The sequence below is a fragment of the Lethenteron reissneri genome, chromosome 39 (genome assembly GCF_015708825.2).
Source record: "Lethenteron reissneri isolate LAM-NWPU_2019-01 chromosome 39, ASM1570882v1, whole genome shotgun sequence".
Lineage (NCBI taxonomy): Eukaryota > Metazoa > Chordata > Hyperoartia > Petromyzontiformes > Petromyzontidae > Lethenteron > Lethenteron reissneri.
In genome coordinates, this window is record NC_083817.1 from 10300517 (window position 1) to 10325452 (window position 24936).

At 48.6% G+C, this 24936-nt stretch overlaps 1 protein-coding gene across 1 annotated transcript in view; it reads right to left on the reverse strand.

Moving 5' to 3' along the window:
- The window catches only part of LOC133351978 (doublesex- and mab-3-related transcription factor A2-like), a 48298-nt gene that overhangs the window by 21429 nt on the left and 1933 nt on the right, over positions 1-24936 (reverse strand). Inside the window, exon 2 of the mRNA XM_061567633.1 lies at positions 24066-24547. Coding sequence (XP_061423617.1) covers positions 24066-24537 — 472 coding nt within the window. The 5' untranslated portion in view covers positions 24538-24547. The remainder of the gene's footprint in view (positions 1-24065; positions 24548-24936) is intronic.

Below are 24936 nucleotides of genomic sequence, written 5' to 3' on the forward strand. Positions count from 1 at the left end.
TCGGCCGGAACGCGTCCCTCCCCACGTCTCCTCCGGTGTCTTGGCAGCGAAGCGGCGGATTTCGTTTGGAGCCTGGACAGGCGATCGGATGGGCGACGCCACTGAAGCGCCTTTGTTTTCACGCGCGGCTGCGCTACGTTCTTGGCCTGTAGAGGGCGCTGCAGATGAAGATCCACTGCTGGACTGGACCGGACTGTACTTCTATCTGACACCCCCACCCCACCCACCCCCAACGCGTCTGCTGTGATCCCTGCCGACTTCACGCGTCTGGCTCTCACCAACAGCGTTGGTGAAGTATGATCAAGTAGACCCCCCTCCCCCCCCACGAGTCACTTCAGCAGTTTCATATTCAGCAACCCGCACCACAACTTAATTACGGTTTGCAGTGCTTTGGGGCCGTCCATAAATGACGTCACGCAACTTTAAATAAATATAGACAACACGTTCTACTTAATAAAATAGCCACATTAAATACGCACTACAATGACAATAGTTTAAAGCGATTTGAAGCATGTTTTATATTTTGGGGGGGGGGGGGGTGGCAGAGCTTTGTGACGTCATATTTGAGGGGGGTTCTGACTTTGTGACGCCGTGTGACGATGGGGGGGGGGGGGGTCAAAAACCGTCCAAAATCGCGTGACGTCATTTATGGACGGCCCCTTTGATAACCCACTGTTGGATGAACGCTACCACCCCCCACCACCACCACCACTTCCCCCCCATACTTCACCACGCTGGTCAGTGCGGGTTGGTGACAGAGAGGGGGTTCCCATGGTGCAGTTCAAACGCCGAGGATGCTACCCGTGCCCAGGGGTTGAGCGCAGGTCCGCGGGTTCACAGCGTGGCATCTAGACCCGACTTGAGCCTCCCCTTCACCAACCCGCATTGACCGGCGTGGTGAAGTATGGGGGGAAGTGGTGGTGGTGGTTGGTGGTTGGTGGTGGGTTGCGTTCATCCAGCAGTGGATTATCAAAGCACCGTCAATCGCAATGAAATTTGCGGTGCGGGTGGTTGCTGGTGGATATGAAGCTGCTGAAAGCCACAGCGCTCGCGTCACCGATCGACCTCGGGCACGTCAACAGCATTGCATCGCGCTAACCGCTGCGCCACCGCTCCCCACCCATCATCATTAGCGATCCCGATATCACCACTCGACCGGCAAGCGTCAGGCCATTGTCGCCCTTCGCCACAGCGCGCGGTCCCAAGGCCGCGCGCATTTAGCGATGGCAAAATTGACGACGGCCTCTCGCGTCTGCGTTGCCACGGGCAGGCTAACCTCGACGGATCAACCCCCGACGCTATTTGTATTTATTTATAATTTGTGTTTATACCTCCTGCGCGGTTGGGATGGGGTGGGTGGGGGGCGAGGTACGTAGAGGACTGTGCGCGCCTGTGCATCTATTCACAGGGCAAAGGCGCAGACCCTGCAAATTCGTCAGCGAACCGAGTAATTCGCCTCCCGTGGAGTGTGACGCTAAAGCCGGTAGGGTGCGAGCAAACTCCGCTAGCGGTCCTTTAAATAAGCGGCTTATACATATATATTTATTTATGATAAAAAAAGGTAGTCAGGTGGCTGAGCAGGGCGGCCAACTCAACCACTTAGCACCTTGAGGTCGCAAGTTCCATTCCTACTGCAGCCGCTCAGGGCAGGGGATTTACATTTTAAAAAAAGATAAAGGCGCAGGCCTGCAATTCCTTCCTCACGCCGCTGTTGTTGGAAGGGGCCTCCTCGGTACCGAACTCCAGATGGTATTTGGTCTACTCTTCCACGTTGGCCAGACGTTTTAGGAAGCGTGTTGATGACACAATGTATTTCTTCCGTAAACGAAACGGCATTATCGTCTTGTCAATATTCTCCTCGGCGTTCGCGATGGGACAAAGACAAAAATAACAAAGCTCTCCCGTATAGCCTTAACAGACTGTAGGGACAAGTGCTGTTAGCGAGCACCTATGAAGGCCGGAACGGCACACGAAGGGGTAGGTGGCCAGCACCACACCCGACCGCCTTTGTCTCCGAGTGGCGATGTTTACTCACCGCACCAGGTACTCATTTGAGGCTGAGTCGACCTAGGGGAGGCCCAGGACCGGTTCAGATAATCGTCACTGGTGATGGCTGTGAGCGGGAATCGATCCCGGATCGCCAGGTTCATAGCGCAGCGCGCTAACCGCTACACCACCGCTCCCCACGATGGAACGCGCACACACACACAGGGGACAATGCATGGACAGTGACAAGTGCGTGACTCCACGTACTCCACGTACTCTTGTCTGCATACGGGGTGGCAATGGGCTCTGGTGGTGCGTCCCCACCCCTCTGTGGAACCAAGTGACGAGTGGCGAGGCCTCGGCAGGAGCCTCTTTCGCAAGAGTGACATGCCCCGGACTGTCAGCGAAATGCCAAAAGCAAAAACAGTGAATAATCAAACAAATGAAGTCAATTATTTATAGATTTCAGTAGAATCAACCAACATAGAGAGAGAGAGGGGTATAAATGGGTATTTGGCCTACTCTTCCACGCTGGCCAAGTGTCTTGGAAGAGATGGGAGAATGACATTCTAGGCGTGCAGTGGAGTGCCACACGAACCCGAAAATCAATCAGCGTTCGATTCCCGCTCACGGCCACCAACCAACACCGGTGACGATTATCTGAACCGGTCCTGGGCCACCCCTAGGTCGACTCAGTCTCAAATCAGTACCTGGTGCGGTGTGTAAATATGACCACTACTAGGATGACAAAGGTGGCCGGGCCAACATCATAGACGAATATCTGAACCGGTCATGGGCCTATTCCATTGTAGAATCAGCCCTAAATGAGTAACAGGTGTCGTGTATAAACACAGGGAATACAAAGGCGGCCGGGCGTGGCGCTGGCCAACCACTCCCTCGTGCGCCGTGTCGGCTTCAATAGGTGCTCGCTAACAGCGGCCAGGCTGCAGGGCTCTCCCAGGCGATCCTTGTTTAGTATCTTTATGTCATCTCGAGTCACGGCAGTGAATGCAGAAGCATTTGGACTCGTCAGCGTGACCATCCATACACGTGAACCTCGGGCCAAATCTTGAGCATTACAACAGCTGTCATAAACACTGCGTGGCCACCCTGTAGTCGAAATGTCCCTGATCCTATCTTTAGACATTGTCACATCACATACTACCGATTATTATTGGGAAATAAGACGGCGGCTGTGCCGCACGTGGTCCCTGGTCCAGCACTTTTGGAGGCATCAGTGAGAGTTGGTGGAACACCGCACACACAGATGTTGCAAAACGTTTCCCCTTCCGTGAGCGTCGGGGACGTGCCTTGCCCCTCGATCGCCACGGTGGCAAGGAGATGTTCACTACATCGCGTGGTCTACAGGAGATCGTGGGTTCGATCCCGACCCTGACGATGCCTGCTGTATATTTGGAGTTTGCGTTTCTCTCTCTCATCATCACGGTGGCTAGGTGATGTTAACTACCTCGCCTGGTATACAGGAGGTCGTGGGTTCGATCCCGACCCTGACGCCTGCTGTGTATTTGGAGTTTGCGTGTCTCTCTCGCTCATAATCATCACGGTGGCTGGAAGATGTTAACTACCTCGCCTGGTATACAGGAGGTCATGGGTTCGATCCCGACCCTGACGCCTGCTGTATATTTGGAGTTTGCGTGTCTCTCTCGTATCATCATCACGGTGGCTGGAAGATGTTAACTACCTCGCCTGGTATACAGGAGGTCGTGGGTTCGATCCCGACCTTCACGCCTGCTGTATGGTGGCGCGGGTTTTTGTCCGGGTCCTCCGCTGTTTTCCTTCCACGTTTAAAATCAACACGCGTTTAGAGTAATCGGCTGCTATAAATGTCCACCTGATGACAAGCCACTTCGTTGAGCTATCATTTGTGGCCAGGTGGCTTCTGCAAAAGAGCTGTACAGCTCAGTGGACTTCACCAGGTGAAACAACAAAATAGAAGTCAGGACAGCAAAGTCAACTAATCGCTATCTGTCTCCATCTACATTGGATAGAGTGTTGCCCTCCTTCGCACGCGTGGGCTTCCTCCAGGTGCTCCAGTTCCCTCCTACACCTATAAACACTCATTAAGTGGCCGAGAACACCTGGATACATAGAGAGCCGCAGAGCTTGGGTCATGGTTGGTAGCGCCGGCTCACTGCCTGGCTGCCTTCCCGTCCGCCTGTGGTTCCTCCTCGCGAGTGAATCTCGTGCAAGTGGCGTGCTTCAAGTTAAAATCGTACTATGCGATGAAAAAAGTTTTGCTGGCTGGCTGGATGCAGGGAGAGGAGGATGGGCGGTCATGATATATTTTTTTAAAAAGCGAGATGATTTTCAGCAAGATTAATCGCAACCATGGAGGGCAACTTCGCGTGTAGCATTCCACATCCATATAACAATGTCCACTTTCTTAAAGCTTCACACTGCCCTATGCTATCCTTCCACCACTGGATGGCAGCATAATCAGAGGTTGTCACGGGTGAGATCGAACTTTTCTAAAGTAAGCATTTCTTTTGGGGGGTGGGGTGTTTATAACATGAGTGTGACGCTAAAGTCGATCAAAAGCCACCGTCGCCTGCTCCTGGTAACTCGGAGGTCGAGGGAAATTCTGACTACGACTACTACTATTATTATTATTATTATGCTTCCCACAACGAAATGTGTCAGCAACATTTTGTAAATTAAATTTTTACATGAGTTTATTCTTTCGGAGTATTATTTTTTACGATCTAAGAGGTTGCCTATTGCTTAATAGCATCGATTTGTGTATCAATTCATACTCCAATTTACAAAGCTGATCATCAGAGTATTTTTATGTCATTCTAAACAGGCCCCCCCCCCCCCCCCATTGTGTTATCAAGCGCAGTCTCCAACTCTTATTAACCTACACCTCTCGTGTCCTCTCTCTCTATGTGCTATGAAGAAGGTGTATTGCCCGAAACGTCGCCTGTTATTTACAATGATATTTTCAGGCCACATATTGGTATAGAGTCTATAGACAAACGTGTTGAGTGTTTCGTCATTTCGTTATACAATATGTTGTTTTAAGTATAACAATAATTCATACCGAGAAACCAGCATCAAAATTGTCACTCCGAGTAAGTGAAGGGTTAAGCCTCTTACACAAGCAGGGCCCAGCCGTAGCGTGTAGCCCGCTTGTTTTGGAGGTTCGCGGTTCAAATCCGGCGGCCAGCCCTCGTTAATACTGTGGCGTGTATTAACCATAACGACGATGCGACTGCTGCTACCACGTGCCGGCTGCTTCAAAGTGGGTTGTCAACTAACCCCCCCCCCCACCACCACCACCACCGCGGCATTCGAGATTGTGTGCCGGCAAAATAACAACAATGAAACCACTTAGCAGAGTGATCGTGGCCCCCAGACTGACAGGACCAGTGCTCCCTCGCAGGCCACGTGCCGAGGCCCATTGCGTGTGCCGCGCGGGGACAGCTGCCACTTAAGGGGGCGCCCGCTGCCACGCGTCGAGGTGGCATTCGACGATGCGAGCCGCTCATCGCGTGTAAAGCGCCACACCAGAGTAACGAGGCGAGTCTGCACTGCGGTAGCGTCACTAGTGTGGGGGCAGGGGGGGGTGCCTTGCCCCCCCTCCCCCTGTTCCCCAAAGCTACGAGTTGAGGCCCCCTTTGACAACCACCATGAGAGACGAATCAAATATTGGGGGGCCCCACATAAGCGACCGCCGCACCCTCTGAGCTAACAATGCAGTTGCTACTCCACTGCTGCTCTGTCAAACACAGCTCATTGCCACTGGGGTCGTACAGCCGTGTGAGTGACCGGGTTAAACTAAGAGCTACATGGAGAAAAGAAGATGAACTTGCTACGAGCTTCGCCACTGCTACATTGCCGCTTTATGTCACTTATTCCGGTTGTAGATGTCACATCTGTTATGGAGGCTGGCACCGTTTCTAATATCAGCTGCGTTTGGTCAATTCACGATCCGTGTTGTTGTTTTTTTAATCAGACACTAACACCCGGTCAATCCTTGGGACGCAGTCGTCCGTCTGTCCCTCCAGTCAGCCAGTCAAACTTCTTTTTTTCTCAAATAGTACGACACAAGGATTGTTTTAAGTCTCAGAAACATACATTATTGCCTGATCGATCGACCAAACGCGCACACACACGTGCACGTAACGTATATCAATGTATAGCCATGCATCAATATTGCATTGAGTGTATTAGCAAGCCGTACATATACACCGTATGTGTGTGTACTGTGTACGCAAATATGTGAGTGGTGGTGCAGTGGTTTAGCTCACTGCGCTAGGAAACTGCGATACCAGAGTTCTATTACCGCTCAGCCAATAACAGCGGCGAATATTTAACGGGTCCTTAGCCTCCTCCAGGTCGACTGAACCTCACATGAGTATCTGGTGTGGAGTATAAACATCAGCACTGGGAAGAAAAAGGCGGCCGGGTATTGTATTGGCCACCCACCCCCTCGTGTGACGTGCCGTCCCGCATAGGCCTTCGCCAACAGCACTTGCCCCAACAGTCTGCCGAGGCTATACGGGGGAACGTCGTCTTTGTGAGTGACAGACGCATGAATGTCGACACCAACGTACACGCGTGCGAGTCGCGATGCCAAATGTTTCGTTGCTATTTTTCGTGGAGCGGTGGCGCAGCGGTTAGCGCACCGAGGCGAGTTCCAGACTTGGCCACGACTCACGCCTGGCGCAGAGTGACAACTGAACCGGTCTAGCCCCGCCACCGTCACGAACCTCCACCGCTAATTGATACCGACTCGAGTCAAGGGGTAGGTCACCTGCGGCTCTTCAACGGAACTGCTTCGTGACCGTGAATCATTAAGGGCCACCGGCTCTCATTCGCGTGCATTGAGGCTCTTGAAATGATGCGTCTTCATTACCGAATTCTAAAATAGCAGCTTTTCTCGTTATTTTGCCCGCTGGTCCCAGGACTTTACGATACACACTTATATGCCATCACGGTCATATAGTATCCAACTATGCATATATTTTAATATTACTCTTCGATGTACAATTATAGATGTCCATACACGGTTCATATGCTCTACCCATGTATGCATGCACAAATTATTTCTACGTGTTGCTGCGCACGCACGCACATCCAACACCTAGGCCTTCGCGTCCAATATTATGATTCATAATACATTTCGTGTGGGTTAACTGCGTGCGTAAAAAAATGTGTTCTACACCCATCCCCACCCGACACAGCCACAATTAATAGAGCATCGCCAGGCAGTTCGCGAGAACAATTTTGGTAACCGTCTGATAATGCTGTTTGGAACTCTGAGCGAAACGTCGGACTTCACGATTATTAAATGTTGCGAGATCGCCCTCCAAAAACAACTAGCAACAACACCACCGGCGGTGCTGCTGAAGCGGTCATGAATTGGCACGTGCGTTGATCACGTGACAGCTTTATCAATGGGGCTGTCGGGTGGAGGAGGATGTACGACACACATTTGGCTCATGCGATCTCACCCGAAAATCAATTATGAAACACACGGACACGTTACGTACACGCATAAAAAGACAAATACAAAGACCCCCCCGTGCAGCCTTAACAGACTGTTGGGGCAAGTGCTGTTAGCGATCACCTATGAAGGCCGACACGGCACACGAGGTGGTGGGTGGCCAGCGCCACGCCCGGCCGCCTTTGTCTCCCCAGTGGCGATGTTTACATCGCACCAGGTACTCATTTGTGGCTGAGTCGACCTTGGGGACGCCCAGGACCGGTTCAGATAATCGTCACTGGTGTTGGCCGTGAGCGGGAATCGAACTCGGTTCGCACGTGTCCTCATACATACACACATACATGTTATAAACATACGAAACGACATATTTGCACGTTACGTGCAGCACATCCATACATATATACACATGTTGCATACATTACATTTACACATGTACACACACATGTGATACGCACATACCCACATTACATAGGCACATACATGTGTTTAGATGTATGCACACATATATAATATATTACAGAGTTAAACATCTTAACATCGAACGTAATAACAGTAAAACATATTAGTGATATAACGTAAGACACGATACGTAATTAATAACAAGTTATTCACTATAATTAATAATTAAACATATTTAACCAATTATTCTATACAGTGATCACCATTACAACGAAGGGGGAACTCACATTCTGCAATTACACTGTGGCTTTAAAAAATATTTTTAAAAACCGTGTACACAAGAAGGCGACGTTTCAGGTAATGGCCCGAATTCAAAGCACACAAACAGAGGCCCAGAGAAAAGAAGAGTTATTGCTTGTGCACCAAAGCCAACGAAGGCTCATCAAATAACTGTATTTAAGAACAGAACACATTTTAAAATGCAACAAGTAAAAAAAAAACCCTGGTAGGTAAATATGAACAACATCGCGTAGCAAGAGTTAACAGTGTTATAGAGTCTAAGTAGAGTTGGTATAGTTCTCAGTTCCAAATTAAAGATCGGAATTAGCAACATCGTAATTACAGATCGTGATGAGCAAACATCGTCATTATAGATCCTAGTGAGCAATCATACTCATTAAATATCGTAAAGATGCAATCATCCTCATTAAATATCTTAATCAGCAACCATCGTCATTAAATATCGTAATGAGCAATCATCGTTACCACTGCATGCGTGTTCTGCCCTGCAACCAATTAAGTTTAACCTCAAATTCTTAAATCTATTTTTAAAAATATATTCTACTGTAACGAGTGAATTGTGCGAAGTTGGTGTATAGTTTAACACAAACGCGTTCGCAAATATGTCGTTTCGCATTAAGATGATGCCTTTCTTTACTTACCTAATATACACCGATTTAAACCTACGTCGTTTGCATTGTCGGACGCGTGACTAGGAGGACGGCACGTCGGCAAACCCACGATCTGGCTTCGACGCATTAATCAGACGCAAACTTGCTGCTCCGGGCTGAGCACAGGAGCCCAAAGAGCCTGAAACGCCAAGCCGCCAGCAACAAACAGCACGACTAAAGTTGTGAGAGTGTCGTGAAGCACGTTTCTGCAATTGGCCAACGTTGTTTGAGTGAAACTGCTGCTGATGATGATAGATACGTCTGCAGTGGCGTAGAAGGGCCATTGCCCGAAACGTCTATTATTATACATTTAGTTTCCGTTTCAGACCCCACGCGATGTTATTGACGATTGCGCTGAGTTTTTCTCGACCTTCGAGCGCGGGTTACCACATGGATGTTGGGAACAGAGTCGACGAGAGGGAATTCTAAAAGTCGAGCAGTAAGAGAAGTGTTGTGACCTGCAGTGTGGTGGTGGTTGAACACAGTGTGGTGGTGGTGGTGGTTGATCAGTGTGGTGGTGGTTGAAGACAGTGTGATGGTGGTGGTTGAACACAGTGTGGTTGGTGGTGGTGGTTGAACACAGTGTGGTGGTAATGGTGTTGGTTGAAGACAGTGTGGTGGTTGAAGACAGTGTGGTGGTTGAAGACAGTGTGGTGGTTGAACACTGTGGTGGTGGTGGTGGTTGATCACAGTGTGGTTGTGGTTGAACACAGTGTGATGGTGGTGGTGGTTGAACACTGTGGTGGTGGTGGTTGATCACAGTGTGGTGGTGGTTGTGGTTGATCACAGTGGTGGTGGTGGTGGTGGTTGATCACAGTGTGGTGGTGGTGGTGGTTGATCACTGTGGTGGTGGTGGTTGAACACAGCGTGATGGTTGAACACAGCGTGGTGGTGGTTGATCACAGTGTGGTGGTGGTGGTTGAACACAGCGTGGTGGTGGTGGTTGATCACAGTGTGGTGGTGGTTGAACACAGTGTGGTGATGGTGGTGGTTGATCACAGTGTGGTGGTGGTGGTTGATCACAGTGTGGTGGTGGTGGTGGTTGATCACTGTGGTGGTGGTGGTGGTTGATCACAGTGTGGTGGTGGTGGTTGATCACTGTGGTGGTGGTGGTTGATCACAGTGTGGTGGTGGTGGTGGTTGATCACTGTGGTGGTGGTGGTTGATCACAGTGTGGATGAGACGAGACAGCCAGACATGGGAGGCGGAGTCGTCAACGTGAGTCGCGTCATTGGGCTCGCGGGACTCGAGTCCTTCAAGTCCGATCCATCGCCCTTGTGGGCTCCAGGACTGATTGAGGCATCATTGCACAATCGCGGTATTTCACGTCCATGTAGGCGCTCAGTGAACAAGTCCCATCATTTTATTCCATGGACTTTGATGTAGGTCCATTGCCCGAAACGTTCCCGAATATATTTATTTCTACTTAAGGCGGTGTTGTTGACGAGTGTGTACAGTTGTTGTTTTTTTTTAAACGATGATTTGTGCCGACTCGGTCATTGCTCATTCGTGACCATTGCTTTGGCTGTCACGGAGAGACACCGAGACTTTGTAGTGTCACTAATCACAGCATATTCGCTCATTTGCCCCAAATTCAGAGCAGAGATTGCAACGGTGAAATTAACGAAACGCAATTAGTCTTCGGACTAATTTAGATCGTTGAATTTGACGGCTGAGAATCGAAATGAGTTCACTTTAGCTGATCAACGCCCTGATGTTGTGTTATGCATTACCAGGAGTGATCTATCTCCTACTGGATGAATCCGGTGTCAACGCCAGTCACCACTCCCCACTGTCTATTGATTATTTAATATCTTTATATTTTTTACGCATCCTTAAAAATCCGTATACGGTGATATGTTTCAAGGATATCACTGTTACATTTGTTGTTATCGTGTTGTAGATAACATTACATTACTATATAGTTGGGAATAATTAATATATAAACACGATTGCATGTCCACACAATAAATGCATCAAAATAAATAATTTTAACGTCGAGAATTCTATTCACATTATCCTACATTATGAGACTGGTCACGGAATGGCAGCTGAAGGAGGGAACGCGTCTCAGAGGACGACCCATGCGGAGATGGAGCGATAGGATCAGCTCACACGTGTGTGTGTACACAGTGTGTACATATCAAACAAAGACAAATACCCCCGTATAGCCTTAACAGACTGTTCGGGCAAGTGCTGTTAGCGAGCGCCTCTGAAGGCCGGAACGGTACACGAGGGGGTGGGTGGCCAGCACCACGCCCGACCGCCTTTGTCTCCCCAGTGGCGATCGTTACACACAACACCAGCTACGCTACGAGTCAAGCGACCCGAGCTCGATTCTCGCTCACGGTCACCAACACCGGTGACGATTATCTCAATCGGACCGGCGCCTCCCCTAGGTCGACTCAGCCTCAAATGAGTACCTGGTGAGGTGTGTAAAACATCGCCACTTAGGGAGACAAAGGCGGCCGGGTGTTGTGCTGGTCACCCACCTCTTCGTGTGCCGTGCCTGCCTCGGTAACTGCACTTGCCCCAACGGTCTGTGCAATGATGTACGGGGGATCTTTAACTTAGTCTATGCGTGCGTGGATGTAAGCGCGCATACGGTAGATGTGGAACGGTGGGGAGCGGTGGCGCTACGAGCCCTGCGCTTGCTACGAACCCGAAGTCTCGAGTTCAAATTCCCGCTCACGACGGTGGCGAATATTCGAACCCAGCCACTGTCCTCCCCTAGGTTGACTCAGCCATGAATGTGCACCCGGTGCGGCGTCCACACGTGTGACGAGAGTGGAAAATATGAGCTCGCATCAGGGATATAGACAAGAGGGGCATTAGCAGAATCAATCGGAGCAATTACATCGTCGTATATATATAGCATGTGATAGTACAACCGTTGAGACTGGGCGACTGATTATATATAATGTACAAAGGCAAATATCCCCCGTATAGCCTTCACAGGCTTTTGGGGCAAGTGCTGTTAGCGATTAGCGGCTATGAAGGCCGGCTCGGCACACGATGGGGTGGGAGGCCAGCACTACGCCTGGCCGCCTTTGTCTCCCTGGTAGTGGTGATGTTTACACATAGCACCAGGTACTGATTTGAGGCTGAGTCGACCTAGGGGAGGCCTAGGATCGGTTCAGATAATCGTCACTGGTGTTGGCCGTGAACGTGAATCGAACACGGGTCGTTGCCCTAATGTACACACACATAGAGCACTCTAGGTAATACACACGTGTAATATCATCATCATCAATAGTGATATCAATTTGGAGCGTTCATTCTCGTAGAGAGAGAGAGAAAGGACGACTCTGAGACGCGAGGAGGCACTGCAGGCGAGCGGGGAAAGGCAGGAGGTGATCCGGCGCTCCCGAACCAACAATTGCCCAAGTTCTACGCTTCTCCGTATCGTAAGATGTTTTAGAAAATGAATGCTAATGATGAGTGCTCATACATAAAATGAAATTTCCTAGGAGAGATCAAAGGAGATGCTGGTGGTGGTGTATCGGGACGAGACATCTGGCGCATTTAGTGCACACGTAGCCGAGGCTATAACGAGAACAATTTATAACCTCCACTTTCAAATTTGCGTGCCAAAGGTTTAACGGTCGGACAGTTGATTGTTTTAATAAGCACAAAATGTATTTATTTGCACTGGAGGAATCCGATGAGCCGTAAAGCTCTTTTTCACAGATGTCCCGTCTCACTCACACACGGCAGGCTGAGACCAAATTTCCACCCCGCAGCTGACGCCGAACGCTCGTCACATACGCACGAGCTGCATCAGCATCATCAGTGAACCCAGTAATTCGCCTCCCGTGGAGTGTGACGCTAAAGCCGATAGGAAGCGCGCAAACTCCGCTCGCGGTTCTTTACATAAGCGGCTTATAATAAATGTAGTAGTTAGGTGGTTGGACAGCGCATTCAACTCAACCACTTAAGCACCGAGAGGCATAAGTTACATTCCTGCTGCAGCCGCTCAGGTAGGCAAATTCCATTAAAATAATAATAAAGGTGCAGCCCTGAAATTGCTCGCTCACACCACTGGTGGTGGAACGGGCATCCTCTTCAGCGAATTCAGAAGGTGTTTGGTCTACTCTTCCACGTGGGTCAGATGTGTTTGGAAGAGTGTTGGGCGTGCAATGTATTTTCTCTGTAAATTAACGACGTTATTATAATCTTACCAACATTCTCATTCCTCGAGTGTGCAACGGTGCACAGAGGGGGCAGTGCTTCAATAGTGACAAGCTGCGTGACGACGCACACTCGCGACCCGTGATCATATTCAGAATCAGACTCAAAATATGCATCTATGCTAGAGGAATCCGATGAGCTATAAAGCTCTTTTTTCACAGATGTCCAGTACAACAATTAAATAAAGGAGGGACGACACAGCACTGTACATCTATATTTACATTTACATGGTAGACGCGTTCGCCCTTTTGGTTTGCAGAGGTTCGCTGTTCGAATCCTGCACAAGGGCCGCGCGTGATTATGATTGCGAGTGAAAACTATGAAACCAGTAACAACATTAAACGCGTTGTCTGATGTAACCGCAGTGCACCGCGTTAAAAAGCCCCGTGGCGCCATTCGCAAGATGCAGGCCATTGTGTAAACTATGAACTAAACTTTGTATTTTACCGGGTAAGGCCCACTTAGCTACGTAACTCTTTTTCAGAAGCGACCTGGCCACCACAAATGACGGCTTAACGAAGTTGCTCATCCTCGTGTGGAAATTCATGGTCGCCAAATGCTCTAAACGCACGTTTCTAAATGCCGAGGGATATCACCGGAGGACCCGGAGAAGAATCCACGCGACCACGGGGAAAACATGCAAACTCCAAATATACAGCAGCAGGCGTCAGGGTCGGGATTGAACCCACGACCTCCTGTATACCAGGCGAGGGAGTTAACATCTCGCCACCGTGGCGCACAAGGAGAGCCTCGCTGAGTCTCAAGACTATTTTTCAGGAGGGTTCTGCCAACGTCTCACAGTCGAGGCGGGGGGGGGGGGGCGGATTAATCAACTTTAGAAAATTATAACCAAGACGCCGGGGGATGACGAGATGTTAATTACCTCGCCTGGTATACAGGACGTCGTGTGTTCGTTCTAGAACCTGACGCCTGCTGTAGATTTGGAGTTTGCGTGTTCTCCCCGTGGTCGCGTGGATTCTTCTCCGGGTCCTCCGGGGATACCCTCCACATTTAGAAACGTGCGTTTAGAGCATTTGGCGACCATGAATTTCCACACGAGTATGAGCCACTTGGTTGAGCTATCATTTGTGGTGGCCAGGTCGCTTCTGAAAGAGAACTACACTAGCTCAGTGGGCCAGTACCGGGTAAAATATAATAAAAATTTGCAACTAGGTTCCGTTTAAATCAACTTCATAATAAATCAAATAACCATGATTTTGTTTTTTAAAAAATGTCGTAATTGTATTTCACACCCGAATAGTTTGTTCACCGAGTGATGAATAGACATTGTACGTTGTGTACGTTGCGAACACGCAATGTATGTGGGTGAGTGTGGGGAGCGGTGGCGCTGTGGTTGGCGCACTGCGCCACAATCCACCCAAGTTCGATTCCCGCTCACGGCCACTAACAACGGAGACGTTTTTTTTTTGCAACGATCCCCTAAGTCGACTCAACCTTAATTGAGTACCTGGTGCGGTGTGTAAACATCACCACTGGGGAGACAAAGGTGGCCCGGCGTGGTGCTGGCCACCCACCCCCTCGTGTGCCGTCCCGGCCTTCAGAGGCGCTCGCTAACAGCACTTGCCCGAACAGTCTGTTAAGGCGGTACGGGGGTCTTTGTCTTTGTTTGATATGTACACACTGTGTACACACTTCATTAGGTGTTCACTGAATGCACTTGCCCCGACAGTCTGTTGAAGCCTATACGAGGGATCTTTGTCTTTGTTACAAACACGTACGCGCAAAGAACAAGACGATAAACGCCTCTGTGTACACACAGAGACACACACACAGACACTCAGAGATAGACACAGAGACCGAGATTGACGAACACACACACACATAGACAATTAGAGACACGCACAGATATAGACACACAAAGACAAAGATCCCGCATATAGCCTTAACATGCTGTAGGAGCAAGTGTTAGCAAGCACCTATGAAGGCCGGCACGGCACACGAGGGAGTGGGTGGCCAGGACCACGCCCGGCCGCCTTTGTCTCCCTAGTTGCGATGTTTCCACGTCACACCAGATACTAATTTGAGGCTGAGTAGACCTAGGGGAGCCCCAGGACCGGTTCAAATACCCGCCACTGTTTTTGGCCGTGAGCGGGAATCGAAATCGGGTCGCAAGTTTCGTAGCGCAGCGCACGAACCGCTGCACCACCGCTACCCACACAGACACACACACAGACACACACAGACACACACAGAGACACACACAGAGACAAAGATCCCCCGTATAGCCTGTAACAGACTATCGGGGCAAAATGCTGTTAGCCAGGACACACACAGACACAAACACACACAGACACACACACACACAGGCACACACACACAGACACACACACACAGACACGTTCCTTCCACGCAGCCAAGCGTGACGCGTGCCACTATAAACAAGCGAAACTAATGCGTCACACACACACACACAGACTCACACAAAGACAAAGATCCCCCGTATAGCCTTCAGACTGTTGGGGCAAGTGCTGGTGTGGATAGCGTCGCGCCAGGACGCCTTTGTCTCCCCGCTGCTGATGTTTAGACACAGCCCCAGGAACTCGTTTAAGGCTCAGTCAACCCAAGACCGGTACAACAGGGAGAGGTAGCGCAGTGGTTAGCGCACTGCGTGATAATCTCGGCGACCCGAGTTCGATTCCGGCTCACGACCAACATCAGTGATATATATATAATACAGACACATATAGATACAGATACGAGTACATACAGACACGCAAAAACAAGTACACAATATACTCACATACGAGCAGACATGCGTACAGACACACATTAACATATACATAGACGCATAGATATATACCCACAAACACACACACACGGATGTTTTTATATGCAGTGACACACTAAATTACACCAATGCACATACGTCCAGACACACACAAAAGCACACATTCAGACACACACACACGAACAGAAGTACAGGCTATCCTTGTGTAGAAGATATATAAATGCATAGATACACGCACGTACGCGCATATAGACACGCAGATACAGAGGCCAGGACACACACACACGCAGATACAGAGGCGCACACGTACAATCGTATACGTGTGTGTGTATATACACACACACGCACACGTATCGTTTGCTTCATCGTATAGACTCCGTGAGTAAGCGCTATCTGCGAGCACCTATTAATGCTGGCACGCCGTATGCGTGACTGGTCGCCTTTGTCTCCCCCAACTCCAAACAATGTGAATCACGCCACTCTATAATACAACACAATGTATGCACCGTATTTACAACATTAACACTTCTAATCATATTTGACTGCTGGATGAACGCCTCCCCACGCCGCGTCAGTCACGGGAGTCGTTTGGCCGCCATACTTCACCGCAGGGGTCTCGGTGCCGGTCCAGATGAAAGGACATCACTCACCACTGATATCAGCCACCGTGGCCCGCGATCGAACTCGGAGTCGCTGAGTTCACATCAGTAGAGCTGTGAAGCACTTCAACACCGCTGCCCCACCCCCCATGACATCCACCCACGCGTTTGCCGCTTGTTGCAGAGTTTTTTTTTCTCCCGCGGTTCGAACGCCGTAGGCCGCCCCGGTCAATACTACGGGAGAAATCTATTCTAACCGTGCTTGCGATGGAAATGCGTTCAGGAGCCGGATGGCAATGTCGAGGCACGCTGGTGGCCACGGCGAGAGGGTTTCAGGAGAGAGACACAAAGTTCGTGTAGTTATGCTGTTCCTTCTCCTCCGTTGAATGAGCGCGGGCTACAGTGGGGTTACTCGATTGCCCATCATCTGGGATGCATGGCCGCAGTCGCACTACTACTGCGGCTCGTGTCCTTAATTTTCCATTCACGAAGGGGATGTGGCGCGCTTGATGTTCTCATGCGGTCGATGGCCACTGCACTCAGTGTCTTCGAGGTAGGGGAGGAGATGTCAAAGGCAGGAGGTGCGATGGGTGGCATTAACGAATTAATTAGAATCAGTGAGTTTTAATTCGAAATAGGCCCCACGTGACAGCATCCATCCAATCACGGGCACGTAATAATTTAAAAAAATCACTGAACACATTGCGTCAATAACACGCTTATCTTCGAATTAAAACATAACGTACAGGGTGCTTAAAAATATGTACACTTATATGGGACTATCGTTTTTTATGGAAAAGGAACGGATAATACACTATAACGTGATAACAAATGTATGTTAATAGCTTAAAAAAGTAAAAAAGTCTCTACTTGTTCGCCATCATTGTCAACACATGCTTGGAATCTTCTCTAGGTGGTCACCAGAGCTCGGAGGCACATTTCTCGTGGTATTGTTGAAAATTCGCGGAAGTGTTAACATGTTTTTGAAGCACCCTGTATTATATAGGCAACGTTTCAGGCAGTGGTGGCGTGGCTCGCGGCGACGAGCCGGTGCCACCGACAATTGTCCAAGCTCTGCGCTCCTCTGTATACATTAAGAAGGTGTCTTCAGCCAATTAACGAGTGATCACAAGTGGACGTAATTGTGATGTACACTGTAGAGTTCACTGCATGCTACGCGTGTGTGTTGTTGTTATATTTGACTATCGGTACAGACACGCGCGCACACACATACACATATATACTGCATCGTGTAACCCACGTATTCATTCAATGTCCTAAATTAAGCAACCGTGTACGTTACATATCTATATATAACGCACTTCATACCATATCGTCTGGATCGTAAGACGCTCCTGAAAGCAAGACGCATCATCCTCAACTGTGTTCCTAGCGCCAATACGGTGACATAGAGCTGGTCGCGCACACACACAGACACATACCGGATTATAAGACGCACCCAATAAAGTTACACAAATCTGATCCAACTCACGGACACCCACCGGATTGTAAGACACACTCAATAAAGTTACACAAATCTGATCAAACTCACGGATACCTACCGGATTGTAAGACGCACTCAATAAAGTTCTACAAATCTGATCAAACTGACGGACTCCCACCGGATTATAAGACGCACACCCAACGTTTGCTATAAAATAGATACGGTAGAACGCGTGCCATACGAGAGTTAGTTGTAATAATGGATGCACGATGTATGCACGTATTGATGCACGTATGAACGGGTGAATAAACTGTCGATTTCATTCGCATGTAACACGTGCATCGCGTGTGATAGGGACGTTAATTTACTGAGGCAGAGGAGGTCTTCATCCATGAGCAGTGGATTGACCATGGCTGATGATAATGATGATAATGATAATTATATTAATTCGATGTTACTTATTTGAAGTAGTGCGTAACACACAAATAATTATATAGCACACATTTTAATGATACGTATTTATGACAAATATATCGATTGGCATGATACATATAAAGCACGTGTATGAATTAATGTATGCAAGCAAGTGGAACTTATATATAGTTCATGGTACCACGATTATCAATAGTCTAAAATATTTAATAATACAATCAACTATAGTTTATATCACGATATTATAATATATGATAATCATCTCATTCATAATATTATTACCACAGTATTCATATTAAGTCTGCTTATTGTAGCATATTCACGTATACACACGGACCTTCATTATAATCCTTCTGTATTGATTCAAACACAGTACGTTAATACTTACATTCTAAATCCCTATATATAAATACAAACTATATTACGTAATACACTAGATTATACTCTTATCGGAGTAAATACATGAAACTATTTAAGTCAATTAAACGAATGGGAACATAAAATTAATATATATAAGCACACACAAATACATGCATAAACAATGCAAACATACGTGATATCATTATAAACACGCATGTTATTTTTCGCTCAGGGGGGGTGGGGGTCGATAAAATATGTACCACTTTGTAGGGAAGTCAACAGTGGCTGTCCTATGGATAGACTTGCCCCCGCCATAGGAATGAGGAATTTCCACCAATGGCTCAGGGCTGTAAACGGGACATGAGCACCAAAGCCTCAATGCTCATTTGAGCAGAAGAACATCACTTTGACTTATTCGACTGACACGCGTGAGAAAACATACATACACAGCATATACAGAGATTAGTCTCACATAACATGCATGTCAGAGTTAAATGTATTTAAACATTCTATTTATACATGATCATTATCTTGTACATTGTCGATCCACTGCTGGATATATACATAATGCGTTATGTGGTTTTAATATATATCTCAACTGCATTTTCTTATATTTAATACGAGTTAATGCATCACACACATGTAAATATACAGTACATACGTAGAAAAATATACCGTCATACATATGGCCTTTAATGATTTTAAAATGTCTAGCTTGAACGTGCTACACTATACTATGTCAACGAGTTATTATAGCATAATAAATAAATACAGAGTCAAATATAAAGATCCCCCTTATAGCCTTTAACAGACTGCTGTGGCAAGTGCTGTTAGCAAGCACATATATATGAAGGCCGGAACGGCGTACGAGGGGGTGGTGTTACCAGCGCCACTCAAGGCCGCATTTGTCTTCCCAGTGCCAATGCTTTATCCACACCAGGGTACAGTACTATACTCATTTAAGGCTGAATCGACCTAGGCAAGGTCCAGGAACGGTAAAAAAAAATCGTCGTTATCGGTCTAAACGCAGTGGAGCGAACCCCCCCGTAACCTGCATGCACGCACCAGTACACACATGTGTACATGGTTATCCCTTTACAGACACCCCGCTGATGTCTGATCAGTCTGACTTTCTGTTCAACGGCTGATTGAACGGTGTGTTCGCAATGGCTTCGTATCTTTCAGAGGAGAGGGATTGGAGATTGAACAAAGTTTACTGAGGTCGTTGGGGAGACGAAAGCACAACCGCTGAAGAAGGACGCTTGTGTTGCGCCCGAAACGTCGTGATTTAATTTAGTTGTTTTCATTTATTTATTATATTTTTTACCTACGTGACTTTTTCGAAAAAAACATAGAGTATGAATCCTTGCAGTCACGGAAGCTTAAAATCTAGAAATAAAAATGTGGTTTAACGAAAGTAAATTTTTATCGCTTTAGTGTTATTTTAGTGGGGTGTCTGTAAGTGCTGAAACGTGTACAATGACTTAAGTAATTATTACTAGAATAATAAAATGTATATGTTTCGAAAGGACCCATTTAAACGAGTAATAACGTTACTCACACCACTACCCTATCGCTAACCTTACCCCTAACCACTACCAAACGGCGAACCACTGCCCTACCGCTAACAACTAACCACACACCATACGTACATGCACGCGTAAATACATAGCATTTCATATGATTATGATAATTATAATAAATGTCTTACCTGCATGTACTGTAAATTTGGTGCAGAAACACATCGACCATACATAAATCCACGGATAATGTAACAAAACACAAAGTCACAGACAGTACATCAATGCTTAATAATACTGCGTGTCGTTTAGTATACGCATTTGATGTATATACATACAGAAATCTGATTACACAAATGTATTACACAAATAAAAAAATACGTACGCAGATACACAAATACTAAACACTGTTTAGTATTTGTGTATCTGCGTACGTATTTAAACAGGCAAAAACAGGCAAAAACATAAACAAATAGATACAAATAGATACACGCTTCATCGAGCATTGGACTGCATCGACGCAGCACATCAGATTCCGTCCAGGGAAAGTCTCCATCCAGCAGTAGGTTGACAGAGGACTTTAAATTAACCACATTGGTGTGCTTTTTCATTGTTGGTTCATCGGAGACCACAACGACAACGATCCCCCGTGTAGCCTTACCGGACTGTTGGGGCAAGTGCTATTTGCGAATAGCACCTATTAATGCCGGCACGGCACACGAGGGGGTGGGTGGCCAGCACCACCACGCCCGGCCGCCTTTGTCTCCCCAGTGTGTGTATATATACACACTGGGGAGACATATTTATATATACACACCGCACCAGGTGTTAATTTTAAGGCTGAGTCTACTTAGGGGAAGGCCAGGAATGATCCAAATATTCGTCACCGACGTTGACCGCGAGCGGGAGTCGAACCCCGCATTCGCCGCGGGGGGGGGGGGGTCCTAGGATCGTAGCGCAGGGCGCTAACCACTGCGCCGCCGCTCCCATGGCAGTCCATGTGAGCGCGTAACAATGCCACGTTGTTGTTGTTGCATGTCGAGTCACGTCTGTGCGCGTCGGTGCGAAGCCGTTTTTGTGATGTGATATCTGGCGATGCCGCAACTCTCCGTGGGTCACGCGTGACGCGTGACACGTGACGGTCCCGAGATCACGGGAGCGCGAGAGCCAGGTGGGATTACACGCGTCCCCATCACCTCCCATCCCCGTCTCATGCCATCATCACCATCGCATCTCCATCACCTCCCATCCCCGTCTCATCCCATCATCACCATCGCATCTCCATCACCTCCCATCCCCGTCTCATGCCATCATCACCATCGCATCTCCATCACCTCCCATCCCCGTCTCATGCCATCATCACCATCGCATCTCCATCACCTCCCATCCCCGTCTCATGCCATCATCACCACCATCATCATAATCTCACGTCCATCATTACCCATCCAATCACATCTAATTTCGCTCCATCTCACCGTCACTCCATCGATACCATCTCAATCAGTAATCACCATTGTCATCATCATCATCTCACGCTGGGGCATCTAATTATACCCATCATCACCGTCATCACTCTCAGTTATCTCACCTCTTTCCATTGCATCTCATTTTATTGCACCGTACATCATCACAACGTATTCCAACTTCATCTCAATTATCCCATCGTCATCATTGTCTCCATCAGCATCATCTCACGTCACTACATCTGTTTTTATCCCATCAGCATCATGTCATCTGTCACATCCCATCTGGCCTAAATCCATCTCGCTTCCATCCAATATTATCTATCCCATCTCACCCCATATCAATCTTATATTTTGATTATCATATATTTAAAAAAGAACATCGTCATGCCATTACACCTTTTGATACGGTTGTCATATATAAACCCTCGATTAAGAGTCCCATATTTTTGTCAATCAGTGGCTCTTACCGAACGAAAGATTAATACTGTCTATCGCATGTCATCTCAATTAAATGTAATCACATTTATTGGGATGACAATAAACTAGTCCCACCGTCTCATCCCACTCGTGGCGAGAGAGACGCAGAGCAACAACAGGGAACGAGTGCTTTGGCGGAGCAACTTGATCACGAGAAACAATCTCGCAATCGTGCGGCAAATTGCGGAAAGTTTTCAATCTGTGCGTCGTGTTTTTCACGGGTTAAACGTGAAGCGATCTGACCTGGATTTCCCACCATAACGCCCTCCATGTAAGACATTCTATCACTGTATAAATATATATTATCTCATCACGTCGAATTCCACTCTGTATCCCAGCACTCCACTCACACTTTCCCCAGGATATTTTGAAAACTGTATAATTTTACGGAAATTAAATGCAAAGAGAGGGTGGGGGCCAGCGGGGGAGGGGGGGGGGTCAAATCGCATGATGTTTATGCGCACTTGGAACTACATTGAGGGACAGAATGAAGAGCGCGTGGATTCGAGAACACACCCAGCAGGTTAGGTGTGTTATTCAAACTGGTCAAGCGAGTGCGGGCTTGGGCTGAGACAGCGTGGCCACAAAGATGTCACGCTCCGCCGTGGAGACAACCCACGGAGTGGCAGCCACAGGAGGCGGCACGTGTCACGGCGTCACGGTCGCATCGCTGCAGTTTGTGCTTCAAAGAAGGGCCATTGCCCAAAACGTCGCCAATTTAGACATTTGGTTTAAGGCCGCAGTATTATTGACGAATGCGTTTAGTCACTTTTTTTGTACATCATCACTTCCCTGTTTATGTATTTTAAAAAATATCTCAATCCACTGCTGGATTAATTCCTCTTCTACGCCGTGTCGGTCATAGGCAGGAGGGGTTGTTTGACTATTCTCCACCACGTTCATCACAAGGTTGTTTTTGGTGGGGGGCAGTGGTGGTGGTGGGGGGAGGTGAATGCAGCTCCAGTTCAGATATCACTGGCCACTGATGTTAGCCGTGGCATGGAATCGAACTCATCCTGCAAGGAGGTAGTCGAACCACCGAGCTACCAATCGATCCCAGACGAACCCGAACGCGCCGCCACAACCCGTAACCGACGCCTTCGGGAAGCACCACGAAGACGCGTGGGGTGACGCGAGACCCGCGGCGTTCCCCGTCCAACTCGCGCTCACGCCGGGAAGGCTTTCGCCGTTAGCCGGCCGTTGATTGCTCTTTAGGGCACAAACGTGGCTTGCGTATTTGCAAAGGAATCGTTGTTTTTTCATTGCATTGCGCTTCCGAGTTCGTGTCTCTGCAGGCGTTTGGGATATTGTCGCTGTAGGGCAACTCCCTGCAGCTAAACTCTTTGGATTCTTTCAGTAAAGCCACGTAGGTAGAAAAATTCCACTGCTCGATTAATTGTTATGCCCGAGGACGACCGCTTGTGTTGCCATCGAAACGTCGTGATTTATTATTTTTATTTTGTTTCAATTTTCTACCTACGTGCCTTTACTGAAAGAACCAAGGAGTATGGATTCCTGCAGTCACGAAAGCTTCAAGTCAAGATTTTTCCCTGCAGCTAAAAGCAAGGTGCACTCTGTGGTGAAGTTTCATTCACGCTGTGTCGTCTTCTTGACAGTCGTTGTACCACCACCACCACCCCAACTCCCAGTGACAGAGCGAGTCTCGCGCGCACTGCCGCTGTTCACTTTAGAGACGCGGATCAACTTCACAAGAGCGATGGCATCGCAACGCGTTAAAGTCCGCAACGCGTCACACCCAGCGTGATTTTGCGTGTTTTGTTTGTTATCCCCCCCCCCCCGTACCTCCAACTAGCACAGTTGGCTACGTAGGGTGCGAAAGAAGTTCAACATACATATGCTTCTAGGAATATCGTGTACAATGTTATACATCTAAATACAAAACGTACAGCGCTATCACAGACAGGCGCGACGTGTACTCTCGTTGTAGTGCCTTATGCCGGCAATGCCTCTACTCCCAAAGTGGAACTGAAACACAGCTCCCTGCAAACTCCGCACACTCACCTGGCTCCAACACCCCTCCATCCTGCTGCTGCTGCTGCTGTTGCTGCTGCTGCCCGAACAGCTCGTACGCGGGTCTCGGCGCCAGGATGCCGTTCGCGGCCGCGATGGCCAGACCCTCGGCGGGCCCATAGAAGAGCTGCAGCTCTCGCACCTCGCTCTCCTCCTGCGCCTGCTGACGCCGGAGCGCCACCTGCGCGGCCATCACCCGCTGGCGCTCGGCGATGAGCGTGCACTTGGCGCACAGGCAGTCCCTCCAGCGGCAGTAGCGCTTGTGGCCCTTCAGCGCCGACACGACGCCGTGGTTGCGGCACCTGGCGCACTTGGGCGTGCGCTGATACTTGTCGGCGGCTCTCAGCAGGAGGCTGTGCGGTGGGCCTCGGCTCAGGAGAGACAAAGGCAGCCCGGCAGCGGCGGCCGCGGCTGCTGCTGCGGCGGCCGACACCGGAGTTTGCAGGTCAGGCCGGCCGTCCATAGTCCAGCACCTAGGAGGCGAGAGATGCGCCGTGTGGGTTTGACTGGCGGGAGATGTCCCCGTTGCCATCCCGAGGCACCGGCTGAGCGGCGTTTGACTCGAGAGGTGAGTTGTGGGGTCGATGGCTCTGTGCGTGTGTGTAGGTGCTCGCTAACAGCACTTGCCCCTACAGTCTGTTAAGGCTATACGGGGGATCTTTGTTTTGTGTGTGTGCGTGTGTAGGTGCTTGCTAAGAGGACTTGCCCCAACAGTCTGTTCAGGCTCTACGGTAGATTTTTGTCTTCGTGTGTGTTTGTGTCAAGAGTACTGTCTGTATGTGTGTATCGATGTATAACAAAAAATATGTTCACGTAAGCTTTAATATGCCTGTACATGTATGGAATTGATTTATGTCCCTGT